The sequence below is a fragment of the Mytilus trossulus genome, chromosome 1 (assembly GCF_036588685.1).
Source record: "Mytilus trossulus isolate FHL-02 chromosome 1, PNRI_Mtr1.1.1.hap1, whole genome shotgun sequence".
NCBI lineage: Eukaryota > Metazoa > Mollusca > Bivalvia > Mytilida > Mytilidae > Mytilus > Mytilus trossulus.
The window spans coordinates 82,791,769-82,806,232 of NC_086373.1; the positions used below are offsets into that span (position 1 = coordinate 82,791,769).

General features: G+C 29.6%; 1 protein-coding gene across 6 annotated transcripts in view; it reads left to right on the plus strand.

Moving 5' to 3' along the window:
• Positions 1–14,464, plus strand: part of LOC134687315 (voltage-dependent calcium channel subunit alpha-2/delta-2-like) — a 51,874-nt gene that overhangs the window by 13,012 nt on the left and 24,398 nt on the right. For 2 of the 6 annotated variants that reach the window (XM_063547506.1, XM_063547551.1), the window contains 10 exons: positions 557–646; positions 1,443–1,562; positions 2,424–2,508; positions 2,789–2,838; positions 3,645–3,728; positions 8,760–8,825; positions 9,795–9,872; positions 10,514–10,588; positions 10,778–10,846; positions 11,547–11,567. In XM_063547506.1, coding sequence (XP_063403576.1) covers positions 557–646; positions 1,443–1,562; positions 2,424–2,508; positions 2,789–2,838; positions 3,645–3,728; positions 8,760–8,825; positions 9,795–9,872; positions 10,514–10,588; positions 10,778–10,846; positions 11,547–11,567 — 738 coding nt within the window. Of the gene's footprint in view, positions 1–556; positions 647–1,442; positions 1,563–2,423; positions 2,509–2,788; positions 2,839–3,644; positions 3,729–5,469; positions 5,545–6,753; positions 6,835–8,759; positions 8,826–9,794; positions 9,873–10,513; positions 10,589–10,777; positions 10,847–11,546; positions 11,568–14,464 lie in introns of all 6 variants that reach the window. The other 4 variants (XM_063547526.1, XM_063547517.1, XM_063547535.1 and 1 more) reach the window with 4 other exon arrangements.

The following is a 14,464-nucleotide window of genomic DNA, read 5'->3' on the forward strand; positions in this document are numbered from 1 at the left end:
CATAATGTGTATATTATCTTTTTATATTTTATGGATTGTATGGATTTTCTTCCCCAAGAATAGATTACATTAGCTGTAGATTTAAAAAAAGCTATCAGTTTTTGCTATGATACTCACTCTTACATTAGTATCACCAGTTATATCACAACTATTTTGTGAAAAAATGGTAGTGTATTCACCAACTTGTTGACCTTTTTGCTAGCATGCAAAATTTATACTTAATGTTCCATCTAGTACAAAGCAGAGTATGTTCATATCTCGTTTACATTTACTCATTCTAATTATTCTAAATATTATTGAAAAACTTCAAAATCTCGAAACCTACTTTAATTTGTAAATCTTGTCCTTTCTTAGCCGCAGGGAACCACAAAATTCTCATTGGTAACCCAGAAACAATAATATTTTCACACTATTGTATATATCCTTTGTCCACCGGTCAGTCTTCTAGAATCTGTCACTGCATTTGTAGGAACTTATTACAGTTCGTTTTTTTAAAAGTGTTTTTTAGTGATACATATGAAATATTGTATGCTAAATTAATGTTTTATAATTGTAGATCTTAAAGGAAGGAGTTGATGCCTTAACAGCTAAAGATATGGCCAATTATGAGTCTGCTTTAACATTTGCATTTGATGAATTTGACAAGGTAAATATATGTCATAATTAGGGTAAAATTTTAAACCTGTGTCTATATGTCTGCCCAATGTCAGTCCTATGTACCTTTGTCTGTTCCATGAAATGTTTATCTCATTTTTCATAGGAACTGAAAATTGGAGTTTTCTGAAATTCGATGTCAGGTTTCATTTGAGAAAGCTATACTTTATGTATTACACATAAATTGGTTATCAAATCTTGTTTACCGAATACTTATCTATGTTTTCACATAGTGGCCATGTATGAAACTCCTTCTCATTTTTCTCAATCTTGGAATTAAAGAAATATGCAGATCTTACATCAATACAATTAAAGCTTATCTTGATCTTGTAATCTTGCTCTACTATTTACACATCTTTCTTTCTATTTTGATAACTGGAAAATTGTCAACAATCCATCACTCAAAAAACTGATTTACAGCTTTGTCATACCATTAAGAGGTCATTATATTTATTGGTTGACTTTATTGTACTGTAAACGTCTTTCTCAAATCGTTCTAAACAGTTTAGAAAGGAGGATTAAATTCAGGAAGTGGTGGGTTGATCCCCAACATTGTCAACCAAGGAGGGACTGTACAATTGATATTTGCTGCTTTATTAATCATGTGGCAATTAGAAGTAAGACTAACGACAGAACCACCAAGTTAGAAAAGGGGTGATATATCTTACTGTTGACATTGTGACACAGTTTAAAAAATTATACTTTGTGTTCCATCTGGTACAAAGCAGGGTACTATGTTTGTATCTCACTAACATATATTCATTCTAATTATTGATGATATTTTGTAGTTTGACAATTCTAGTGACAGTGGTGCTAAGTGTAACAGAATGATCATGTTGTTGACTGATGGAGGAACGGATGATGCAGAAAAAGTCTTTAATGAAAGGAACTTTAAAAGACCAGATGAGGTTTGTTATATTTATTATTTGAATACTGTAAATTCAGAAATTATTGCAATGTTTTAATCATTGCCAAAAATGCGACAGGATCATAATCTCAAAATTTTTAACATGCATTTTTTTGCAATATCTGTAAAATTAAAATCTCATTTTAGTCTAAAATGATAAAAATCGCATTAATAAATGCATTCAATAATTTCTGAAATTAAGAAAAAACTAAAAATTCTTGCATTTCTATTGGCTTTGGTATTTAGTATTACCCTTTTCCTTCTGTTTGTCTTTCCATCCCAAATGTATTTTCACATTTTTTTGGCAAGCTTGAGCTCAGACACATTCTTCTTTCTTTATTCTCTCACTGCTATACATAGGGGGCAATAATTGTGAAGCTTGACCATCAGTCATTCCATTGTCTTTTGTCCATCACAGAAGTATTTTGACATATTATAAGCAAGCTTGAGCAGTGGCATTTGTGTCCTCAGGCACATTCTTCTTTCTTTATTGTCCCACTGCTATACATAAGGGACAATAATTGTAAAGCTTGACCATTGTTTTTCGTTTGTCCATCACAAAAGTATTTTCATATAAGCAAGCTTGAGCAGTGGCATTTATGTCCTCAGACACATTCTTCTTTAATTTTTTGAATTGTTCAAAAATATGGATTATGAAAATAAAAATGTTCTTTAGTAAGTTGTGATGTGCTTAAAAAACATGTATTTATATTCAAAAACAAATATTTTGATATTTAATTAAATGAATATTCGTTTAAGAAAAACACTATGGGGGTAATGTTTTAAAAAAGAACTTTTAAGATTATCAAACCATAATTGAATATAAAAAGGGCTAGCTAAATAATTAGATAAAATTTTACAGGACCAAGTTAGGGTATTTACATATGCAGTTGGACAAACAGCAAATCCAAATAGAGGTATCAGATGGATGGCTTGTGCAAATCGAGGTAAGATTCACCTAACTGTGCTAAGATTTTAAACTGCTGTAAAAATGCAGATTCATGATGCTAAAGTTAATTTGATGCATGGATGTAGTAGTATCATACACCATGTGCATGTTTAAATAATACGTTAATACTCACTGGTGGTTTGAACGGTATATTGAAAATAATTAGTAGCATCAATTACAAGTTTACAGAATACTTATTTCTGGGGTGTCATTAGTTAGCAACAATTGATCTTGTTTTATTACTGCTTCACTGATAAATGTTTTCTTTTCCATTTTAGGTAAATTTTCAGAGATTCCAGCAATGGGAGCAATCAGAGCAAGAGTACAGGTAAGAATAAGTATTGAATGTTAAAAAGTTTAAACATTCATTTAAAATTTGACTAAAACACATATTAATTTAAGGTAGTATATAGATATAAGAATTTTTCAAGGATACTTTCTTTTATTAATTATAATCAGTAACCAAATCCCTTTTTGTAGAAGTTTATAGAAACTTTGATGTAAGTGGTATTGGTCATTTAGAATATAAATTTTGTTTCTATGGTTTATAAAATTATGAACTGGTTCCATCATACTTACAACTACAAGAAAAATAACTGTAAGGCAAGAAAATTTCAGTATAACTTAACTATCAATTTAAATTGTAGGATTTTTAAAGTCATAGGTTTTTCAAATCAGATGTCACAATAAAAATGAACTCCCTGTGGTGGATGATTGGATGTGCATTGCATCAATTGCTTTATTGCATTAAAATGATTTCTTTTACTTCTCAAATATTTTTGAACCAAAATTCACATTCATTAACAGATTTTTTATTCGCATCTATTATTAGAGTACATAGTACAGGGTATCAAACCTATAACTTAAAGTGAAAACATATAGGGATGCTCTTATATTTAACATAGTAATATCTTGGAACCGGTTCATTTACTTTATATAACCAAATAATTTACAAATTAACCCTGTTAATTAGAGTTTTAGTTCATATTTGTTTCGTTCTGTTCAACTTTTCAAACTTTTTGAAATGGTTATAACAGTATGACAATCAATATAAATAATACTTGTACTTGAGAAGTTTAGCAGTGTGACTATTTATCTAACAAGAGGTGAAAATTTATAAACCAATTCTTACAGGGGTATGTAGATGTAATAGCTCGCCCTGTTGTACTTTCTAATCGACATGATATGAAATGGAATAGCGTGTACCGTGATGGACTGGTACAAATATTTTTTTCAATAAGTAATCACATTAAGATGGTTCCATATTTATTGATTTTCATCATGGCTTCAAGTTTTTTTCCTCTAAAAATAGAAGTATAACAGAAATATTGGACTTCCGTCAGAATATTGATATACCAAGTCAATTCTTCTTGCATGCAAATTGATTTGATGATATTTTAATTTTGTAAAACATTTTGGGGGGTAAAGAGTTAAGTTAATTTTTTTAAACACAACATGTACATGGTACATCTGTGAGTTAGAAAACAATCATGGCATTATAGATAAAATGGGGCAAGAGGTATGCATTAACTTGATTGAATATAAGGATTTGTGAATCATGATGGAATGAAGTTTTATGGAATCACCTTTAGATTGCTTTAATTAATAATTCACATATTTGGTGAAGGATATACAGAGTTGTAATACATATTTCATGTACGACGTAGATTAGATTACGATTTTTTTACAGGTTTAATGCTACATTTATTCATAATTTTATGTCATAGCTAAGATGTGAAATATAGTCTATTAAAATAACTAAACAAAATGTTTAAAAACGGTATCTGTTATTAAACATTTTTTGGTCTACTGCACAGTGACAAATTTCAGACTATTTGAGACAAATAATTTTGCATCATACATCAGGTAATATGCAGTAAGTCTTTTATATAATGCACTAAGGAACAGTTAGTTGCATGTTAAAGTAACTGAAGTCCACTCACCACTTTTGTTAATGGGTTTTCAGAATGTGAAATTTTATTTTATTATTGGGAAATTTTAAATGAAGGGAGATAATTCAGGTCTAATAGTTTTTCATTGAGTCCATCATTTTATCATTTTTAAATCTTTTAATCTTAAAAGATTTTGACTAAATGGTAGCTTTTTAAAAGTCTTGTTTTGATATCTTAGCAATGACATTGTAGAAAATCAGCTTTTCACTGAAGCTTTATCTATTTAAAGGAAACTGAAAATTCAGTTATGCATGAAGCACGGTATAAAGTTTAAACACTTTATATTCTTGTTTTCTTGTAAATTTTTTGGGGTAGAGAAATTTATCTTGTATTCATTAATTCTTTTTTTTTGTAATTTAGCTAAAACTATTGTTGGTATAATTAAAATTTTGTTCTTTTCAGAATTTTTTCATTAAAAAATACCACAAAGCAAAAAAAGAACACCAAACAAACAAACTGCTTATCAATAAACAGAGTTACACAATATGAAAATAACATAGTGCACACTGTAATCCAGAAAAATAATGCAGAAGTTATTTATTTCTGGTGATAGCTGTTATAAATCATTTACTGCTACTGCTGAAGGCTCATTTATACTTTGAAATCAGTCATTGTTTACGAATACAAATGTAGTACAAATTATTTTGAAAGTTTATAATTTCTGAATGATAATAAAAAAGAAGGTATTTAGGATTTTAAACTTCAACTTGATATAGAGGACAAAATTTGTGTGAAAGTGACTGAAAATTTCAAAGTACGAACCAGTCTTTGTATTCTGAATAAGCCCATGTGACAGAGTCCCGACAGATACATACATCCATGTTTAATCAATATAGTTATGCTTATAGCGTGTGGCCTTATCTTAAAAAGTATGCTACATACATATTTACAATAGTACAAATGTATTATAATAAACATTATTATAAGGTAATAAATAAATAGTTGGTGTTTTGGTTCCCATCCATGCACACAACATTCTGTATTATTCTTTTCTTTACTTTTCATAGGAATATACTTTTGTACTTGCCAAAACTTTTAAGCCAGACGGTCCACTCTGGTCAAGAGTGTATCTAGATAAAACGGTATTACTTCATCCCATACATGGGACCTGGCATTAACCTTCAACCCCATGTACTACTGGGATTGTACAAACCAAACAGTCAATTAACATTAACATGAACTGCATTTTTATCTTTGGCATTAATCATATATATATTAGATATACTTAATTCATCTTTTATATAAAAAAAAAAGTTACTTTGTTATAAGCATATTAGATAGCTAACAAAAAATGTATCACAAACCATTTTAAAAACCCTTGCAGTTTTGATTCATACATGATAGGTCAGTTGACTGTTTGTTAATTAGGGACCCACTGTTGGGCTAACAAGAATGTTTCTTATTTCAGCTTTATGTCTCATCTGGTATATTTTCTGCATATCAATTGGCTCTGGGACCTTTATTATTCACAAGTCTTTCAATTTTATTCATCATATTCACTTCATTTTGATTGAAAACGCAGCTAAAAATATTGCACCAAAAATTATACTTCATTTAGATTGAAAAGAAGGGGAAGGAACTTTTGACAAACATTTTCTTGTCCATAGTATGTTTTTGTATAATGAAAGAAACATTCTTTTGCCTTGTGCATCATTTTGGTTTAGCTGTAGCCAACACAGGATTTTCCTAGAATTAATGATAATAGCTATTTATAGGACAAAAATTCACAAACTAGAAATATTGTGTAGTTAAAAATAGATGTCAAACTAACTAATTGTTCCATGTGATATATTTATCCTTTATAATATATTATCATATTAAATAACAGAAAAAATTAGATCCAATAATTATATCTTGAGAGGAGAAAATCTAATACAGAATTAAAGGGGTCATTTTACTTTTCAAATTTCCAGCATTAGTTTGTTTTTATTCAAAATTTTTTGGATGATTTTTTAAATAACCTGCTTATTTACTTTTTGTATATCTTGATTTATATTGATGTACAAATGGATAGATATTTGATTAAAGTTTATGTTAGAAAAACTGTCAGCCTCTGAACACTGCTTTTGAGGTTCAAATGAGTTCAAATCTCTCACCAACCATCTTTTCAAATTGGGAAAGGGACATCTACTACTATAAAATAAATCTTTCAACTAACAAACGTTTACTTCATTCTTTAATTTAGTCTATCACTATGATTTATAATACAATAAGAGGTTACATGTTCAAGCATTTTAAAATTTGGTTTACGATTTATATCATATTGAACAAAATTTATTACTTTTCGACAGGAATATTTGCCCCTTATTATAGAAGAAAAAGCATATCATTACGTTCAAGAATTACAATGGAGTAGTAGAGTAGACCCTTTGGTAAAGAAGCATGGGAGTTTGCAAATTTTGTTTTTACCCCAAAGATGAACTCCCTAAATAATAGCATGCTCTTCCATTTTTTGAAAATTTGCAAAAATTGTCTTTTATGTAAAATGTTTAATTGGCCACATTTGATAGTAAAAGATATTACATTGCAGAGATTAACAGATTGAAGGCATGCTGAAATAAATGTTTGTATAAACAGCAACCCAGTCTTTTTCACTTTTTTGTGTATAACAAATGACCTGAATTTGTATTACTTAACCTTTGACTAACTGGTCTTGTTTGAAGGAATATGTTCCAGTCCTGAGTAGACCCTTGGCTATACAGAATATCCAGACTTTTACATGGTCCAACATCTATTCTGACTTACTGGTATATCCAGTTGAATGGAATAAGTTCTTTGTTGAGAAATTAAGTAGATATAATTGTATCTTCTGTTGTTTACAACTGACCAGCCAAACAGAGAAGTTAAAATTTAAGCCCTTAAGTTTCCTGTTGGTAACTTGTAAAGGAGAAATTATTTTAATTAATTAGATATGCATATGATGTCTTTAAGAATAATTATTTTAAAAATTTAAGAATGAAATCAGAAAACCTTTGATTTTTAATGAAATATGGTACATACAAAGGACATTTTCAAAAGTATAAAAAAAAAATGAATAGAAATAACTTAAAAAAACAAAAGTCAGCTTTGGCAAACTCTTTAAGAAAGTTTATTACAGCAGAATACATTGAGTGTGTAGGTAATATTTTTGGTTAGCTTGCTTGTTAGCTAAATCATGAAGTCATTATTAGGCTCCTTTTGGAATAGTTTAGTCCTACAGACAAAAAGATTATTATCTGTCGGAAAAGTAAATTCTTAAAGAAGGGTAATTAACCTAACTTGATAATAACTTCAATGTTCAGCTAGCAAACAATCTGAAAAAAAATATTACCTTTACCTACACACTCAATGCATTCTGCTTTGATGATATTAAGAGTCAATTATTATAACATATGTAATGTTTGGTTGGTATTATGGTCGGTGTAATCTTTTCTTTTTACTTTTGTCAGTATAAAGAGATAAGTGTTGTATGTGATATTTTAAAATTATATTGACACAACCTTTGTGCCCATTTTGCACCTTTTGGCATACCACAGCCACACGTTTCTACTTATCTTGTTTTACACCTTCTTTACTTATATTCTCTAATTTCCTTAACCTAACCAGAACATAACATCTGATGTTAATTTTGTTTGTTTGTTTAATTCCTGAATTTATTTTTGAATTGAAGTTCTGCATGACAGCATTCGTGTTTAACTGACATTTGTTTTCTGTTGTGTTGTTAAAAATGTACTTATGTTAATTATATTTTTGCAGAACCAATATTGATTTATTATAAAGAAGAATATAAAGATAAAAATATGAAGTAATTGGAGTAATGACAACTGCACACTTGGTTTCGTAATTTATATTTTGTTCAAGTAGATAATTAAAAGCAGAAAGATTAAATTGAATTAACTTAACTATAATTATTCTATTCAGAATATATAGATCTGTAGATAAGATGTTATCATTAATTTATCAGTATCAGTAATAATTTGATAATTTATTGAATTTTTGAAAGGATTTGATAATTATTGATATGATTAATTTTTCTGTAACTTTTATAATTATGTACCTGTTGGTCACAAATAGTAAACATTTTCAATTAAATATACTTTCTTGTAATTATGATGCTCTTTATTTTAAAGAAACTTGTGATATTGAAACTTTCAAATATTGAAAAGTATTTTATGTTAACATTCAATTTATTGGTATTAAGTTAAATTATAGTTGTTAAAATGTTAAACAAAATACATTAAATGGTGCTATAAAGTCATGTTGACCTAAGACAATTATGACGTACCATTGTTACGGTTTATATGTTTTGACTTTGTAGGGTTTAGGGATGATGACAACTGTTACATTACCTGTCTACAACAAGACTGATAATGCTGATCGTCAGGTATGAATACAATTTTCCACTGAAATTTTCTTCAACTAACATGATAATGTCTTGACAAATATGATGTTTTATATTGAGGACAATTAAAAGCAAACTGTTACCGGTATGTCAAATGTTTTAGGTTATATCAACATGTTACATCATATGCTCTCTGACATTGTCAATAGCAGTTCTTCTGATGGAAACAGATAGTGTATAGGCTCCATAGCTTGCAATCAGGGTTTCCCCTGGGTCAATTATTTTTTCGCCACTTCTTTCGTCAAAACAATATATTTTTCGCCACTTTATTATTTTTTTCGCCAAATAATACAAATATATTTTTCTTTTAAAATTTTCCTTTTTTTCAGCCCCCCCTCCCCCACACACACACTAAGTAAGAAGTGGTTTTTACAACAAAACGAAGCATCTTATCACTTGGAATTGATACCTGGTGTAAGGTGTAGTCATTACATTGATGGGTTACTCTCGTGCCAACCTTTTGAATAGATTTCTTCATAACGACAGTTTTCTTTTCTAGACCATCGGAAATAAGTAAAAGTATATGCTTGAAACACGTGTATCACTGAAACGACTTTGAAGTACCCACTCAAATCAATAATCTATATGAAAGTTAAATGATAAAGTTTTAAATCAGAGACCTTTCTTGCCTTTGAACATTTTTCGTCATAACAGCAATTTTCTTTTCTGGACTATCATACAAAACATTTATATCATGATAAATGCATAAGACTGAAGCTATCCTGAAGATATATTGCTTTGGTTATTTGTGCAGAAAAGTTTGAGATAAAACGTAAAGATAAATTAAAGCAGTCACTATAGCATAATGAAATTAAAAGAAATTGGTTTTTCTTGTAAATTTATAACACAATAAAAGTAAGAAAATATTACTAAAAACTAAACAAAAAAGGTTTAACAGTGTTATATCCAGTACATTCAAGTATTCAATCTAATTAATATTTGTATTTCCAGGCTAATCAAACCATACTAGGAGTTATGGGAACTGATGTAACTACAGCTCAGATGGTGAAGTATACTCCTGAATGGAAGGTAAGAAAACTCTGCATCAAAACTTCCTTGAAAGACTTCTTTTTTGTCATACTATATTGACAGTTTGAAGACTGTTGAGCTGTTGAAGCTTTGATGTGGTTTGATTACCAATGCGACAACTATCCACATAGTTCAATTTAAGTGAGATTATCTTAAGAATTATAAGCAGACAGTAAAATGAAATTTAACGTCATTTGTAAAGATCCAAACCTGTAAACAGGACAGGGGCTTTGTACAAACCCCAAACATTTATTAAAGACAATTAAATTAAGGATTTCAGTTTACTTTTGACTTTCAAACACTGAGCATTATGCCTTCAAAAGAGCAGTCTCAGAGATGTCTTGAATATAGGTCTGAAAGCCATCTTGTAGAAATTTATTATAGAAAAAGTCAAATTATGTTAATCCATGGATAATGCTGCTACAGTTCCCGTAAACTAAATGGATTGAAGGAATTATCAAGGCAGCATATGTTTCTTTGAAAATGAGTTAGTATGGTTTTTTTTTTTACATAAAATTTGCAAATTTTGACTGTCAGACAGAAGGAACTTGCATATATTAGGTTAATTTTATTTTATTTTAAAGATATTGACAGCTCACTTTATTATAATGGTTTTGTCAGATTTTTGATTTGTATTTCAGCTTGGTCCTAATGGATACAGCTTTGCTATTAATGCCAATGGTTATGTGATGTTCCATCCTAAGTTAAGAGTTCATGTAAGTTTCATGTGTCTTTTATTTATAAAAACTAGAAATGGAATAGCATCTACATTACATAATATAGGATATAAAAAAATGTATGAATGGGAGTGTTTAGCCAGTCGTATTGTAAAAAAGATTTTGAAAAATGTTTTATTTATCATTTGTTAAATTCAATGACAGAAATCATTTTATTTAATTTTCTAGGATGATTTTAAAGACCCACCAAATATGGATTTCTTGGATATTGAAGTAGAAAATAAGGAGAAGGAAGAGGTAACAATTGTTTTACAACTGTCTAATATTAGACTTAAGTGTGTAAAGATATTTATGTAGACTTTATTAATGAATATTGACTGATACCTTACTAATCAACACAGACTGTAACTTTACCAATCAATATGGACTGAAATTTTACTGATCAATATTGAATGAAATGTTACTATTACTCAGTTACTCAGTATAAACTTGAGACCATAATTCAAGGTCGGTGTGGTTTCTAAGATTAATGAAACATATTTTGACTGATGAAAAGACTGTTTTTTTTAATCACATCAAATGAAAATTAATCAAAATAAATTCAAAAAATGTTAAGTCACATGACAGAATCCTAAAAGTAGGTGTTTGTAACACAAAAGATTTCATTTCAGATTATACAGGTACATATTCATAAGCACACACAACAATCTTAGAGATTCATTTGAGAAGAAAAGAAATCATTGTTAGAAAAACTATTTTTAAGTAAAATATTAACTGCATGTATTAAAAATAGTTCAATTATTAAAATACGTGTCTAAATGCAAAAGGTCAGTAACATATCCCAATAATTTCAAAGTACTTTACACACCTCTTTTTATTAGCTATAAAGGAACAGAGGAACAGTTTAAAAAGATATTGTGTGCATTTATTTAATCATGGTAATTTTGTACTTTAACATCTAACATGTATTATTCATAAAGTATGTCTTGTATTAAAGACTAAATCAGTTGGGAACCAGGTAAAGTTATGCATTTTAACAATAGAACATCTTCAAAAAAGAAAATGAATGAATTCAGAGCACAAATATTCAGTAAATGTTCAGCTGATTTTTAGAATCTGTCTCTACAGTCATTCAAATTAGAGCTTTTGAAGAAGTAAAAAATAGCATAACAGGTTCCAATTGGGTGCCTGTGTTACTCTCAATCAAGATTTACAAGTTTGAGTATTAAGTTTGGCTTTGCCAATTGATTAAGTTGATTATAAACTTGATAAGAGGCAAAATTAGTCGGGGATTGGTAAAAGATGAAAATTCTCAAATAAGGGTGAAAGAGTCCAGTGTCACTTCACATAAAGATTTTAATTAAATGTATTATCTACCTTTCTGTTACGCACAATTTACAAGCTCTAATTTGAAGACTAACAAACACTGACTTCAAACTTTGAAATGCACATTAAGAATTCTTTCTTCCTCTCTTCCACATTTCACAATCTCATTTTTGTCAACTTTGCTAAATACATGTTTTGATGAAATATTTAGTTAAACAAAATATAAACCAACTTTGTAATGTTAGCATTTTGGGGAAATGGGGGCTAAACATTAATATTATTTTTGTTGAGCCTGCAAATTTTGTTGCAGAAAGCTCGACATAGGGATAGTGATCTGGCGGCAGTGTTAGCTAACTTCTTAAAAGCTTTATATTTTAGAAGGTGGGCGACCTGGATGCTTCATACTTTGTATATGGATGCCTCATGTTACGAAGTTTCCGTCAGTCGCATGTCCTATGTCCTTGACCTCATTTTCATAGTTCAGTGACTGTTTGAAATAAAAGTTAAGATTTTTTGTAATGTAAAATTCTCTCTCATTAGAAGTAATAGCATAACTTTATTTGGTATGTTCATATTTTGCAAGGTCCTCATGCCCCTCAGACAGTTTTCACTTGACCTCAACCTCATTTCATGGATCTGTGAACAAGGTTAAGTTTTGGTGGTCAAGTCCATATTTCAGATACTATAAGCAATAGTTATATTCAATGTATGGAAGGACTTTAAGGTGAACATGTCCAACTGGCATGTGTCATCTGACCTTGACCTCATTTTCATGGTTCAGTGGTTATAGTTAAGTTTTTATACGACCGCAAATTTTGAAAAAATTTTCGTCGTATATTGCTATCACGTTGGCGTCGTCGTCGTCGTCGTCGTCGTCGTCGTCGTCGTCGTCGTCGTCGTCGTCCGAATACTTTTAGTTTTCGTACTCTAACTTGAGTAAAAGTGAATATAAATCTATAAAATTTTATCACAAGGTTTATGACCACAAAAGGAAGGTTGGTATTGATTTTGGGAGTTTTGGTCCCAACATTTTAGGAATGAGGGGCCAAAAAGGGCCCAAATAAGCATTTTCTTGGTTTTCGCACTATAACTTTAGTTTAAGTTAATAGAAATCTATGAAATTTTGACACAAGGTTTATGACCACAAAAGAAAGGTTGGGATTGATTTTGGGAGTTTTGGTTTCAATAGTGTAGGAATTAGGGGCCAAAAAAGGGCCCAAATAAGCATTATCCTTGGTTTTCGCACAATAACTTTAGTTTAAGTAAATAGAAAATAATGAAATTTAAACACAATGTTTATGACCACAAAAGGAAGGTTGGTATTGATTTTGGGAGTTTAGGTCCCAACAGTTTAGGAATTAGGGGCTAAAAAGGGACCCAAATAAGCATTTTTCTTGGTTTTCGCACCATAACTTTAGTATAAGTAAATAGAAATCTATGAAATTTAAACACAAGGTTTATAACCATAAAAGGAAGGTGGGTAATGATTTTGGGAGTTTTGGTCCCAACAGTTTAGGAATAAGGGGCCCAAAGGGTCCAAAATTAAACTTTGTTTGATTTCATCAAAATTGAATAATTGGGGTTCTTTGATATGCTGAATCTAACTGTGTATGTAGATTTTTAACTTTTGGTCCCGTTTTCAAATTGGTCTACTACATTAAGGTCCAAAGGGTCCAAAATTAAACTTCGTTTGATTTTGACAAAAAAATAATTGGTTGGGTTCTTTGATATGCTGAATCTAAAAATGTACTTAGATTCTTGATTATCGGCCCAGTTTTCAAGTTTGTCCAAATCGGGGTCCAAAATTAAACTTTGTTTGATTTCATCAAAAATTGAATAAATGGGGTTCTTTGATATGACAAATCTAACTGTGTATGTAGATTCCTCATTTTTGGTCTTGTTTTCAAATTGGTCTACATTAAAGACCAAAGGGTCCAAAATTAAACTTAGTTTGATTTTAACAAAAATTGAAATCTTGGGGTTCTTTGATATGCTGAATCCAAACATGTACTTAGATTTTTGATTCTGGGCCCAGTTTTCAAGTTGGTCCAAATCAGGATTTAAAATTATTATATTAAGTTTTGTGCAAAAGCAAGTCTTTTCAATTGCACAGTATTGCGCAATGGCAAGAAATATCTTATTGCAAAATATTGTGAAATAGCAATTTTGTTTTTAATTAGAGTTATCTTTCTTTGTCCAGAATAGTAAGCAAGAAATATCTAATTGTAAGAATTTTTTTTATTTGGAGTTATCTTTCTTTGTTCAGAATCAACTTAAATCTTTGTTATATATACAATATACAATGTATATTCACTTTTTACTACCAACTGATAAATTAAAATAATCTTTACCATTCAGTGATAACAAGCAGTTTTTTTACATCTTAATATTTTATGATGTATTTAAATGAGTAGTAATTGTTGCAAACTCCATTAGAAATTTTAATTGAGATTAGTTTTGGAATAAGGGAAAGGGGGATGTGATTAAAAAAATTGGGTTCAATTTTCTCATTTGAAATTTCATAAATAAAAAGAAAATTTCTTCAAACATTTTTTTGAGAGGAATAATATTCAACAGCATAGTGAATTG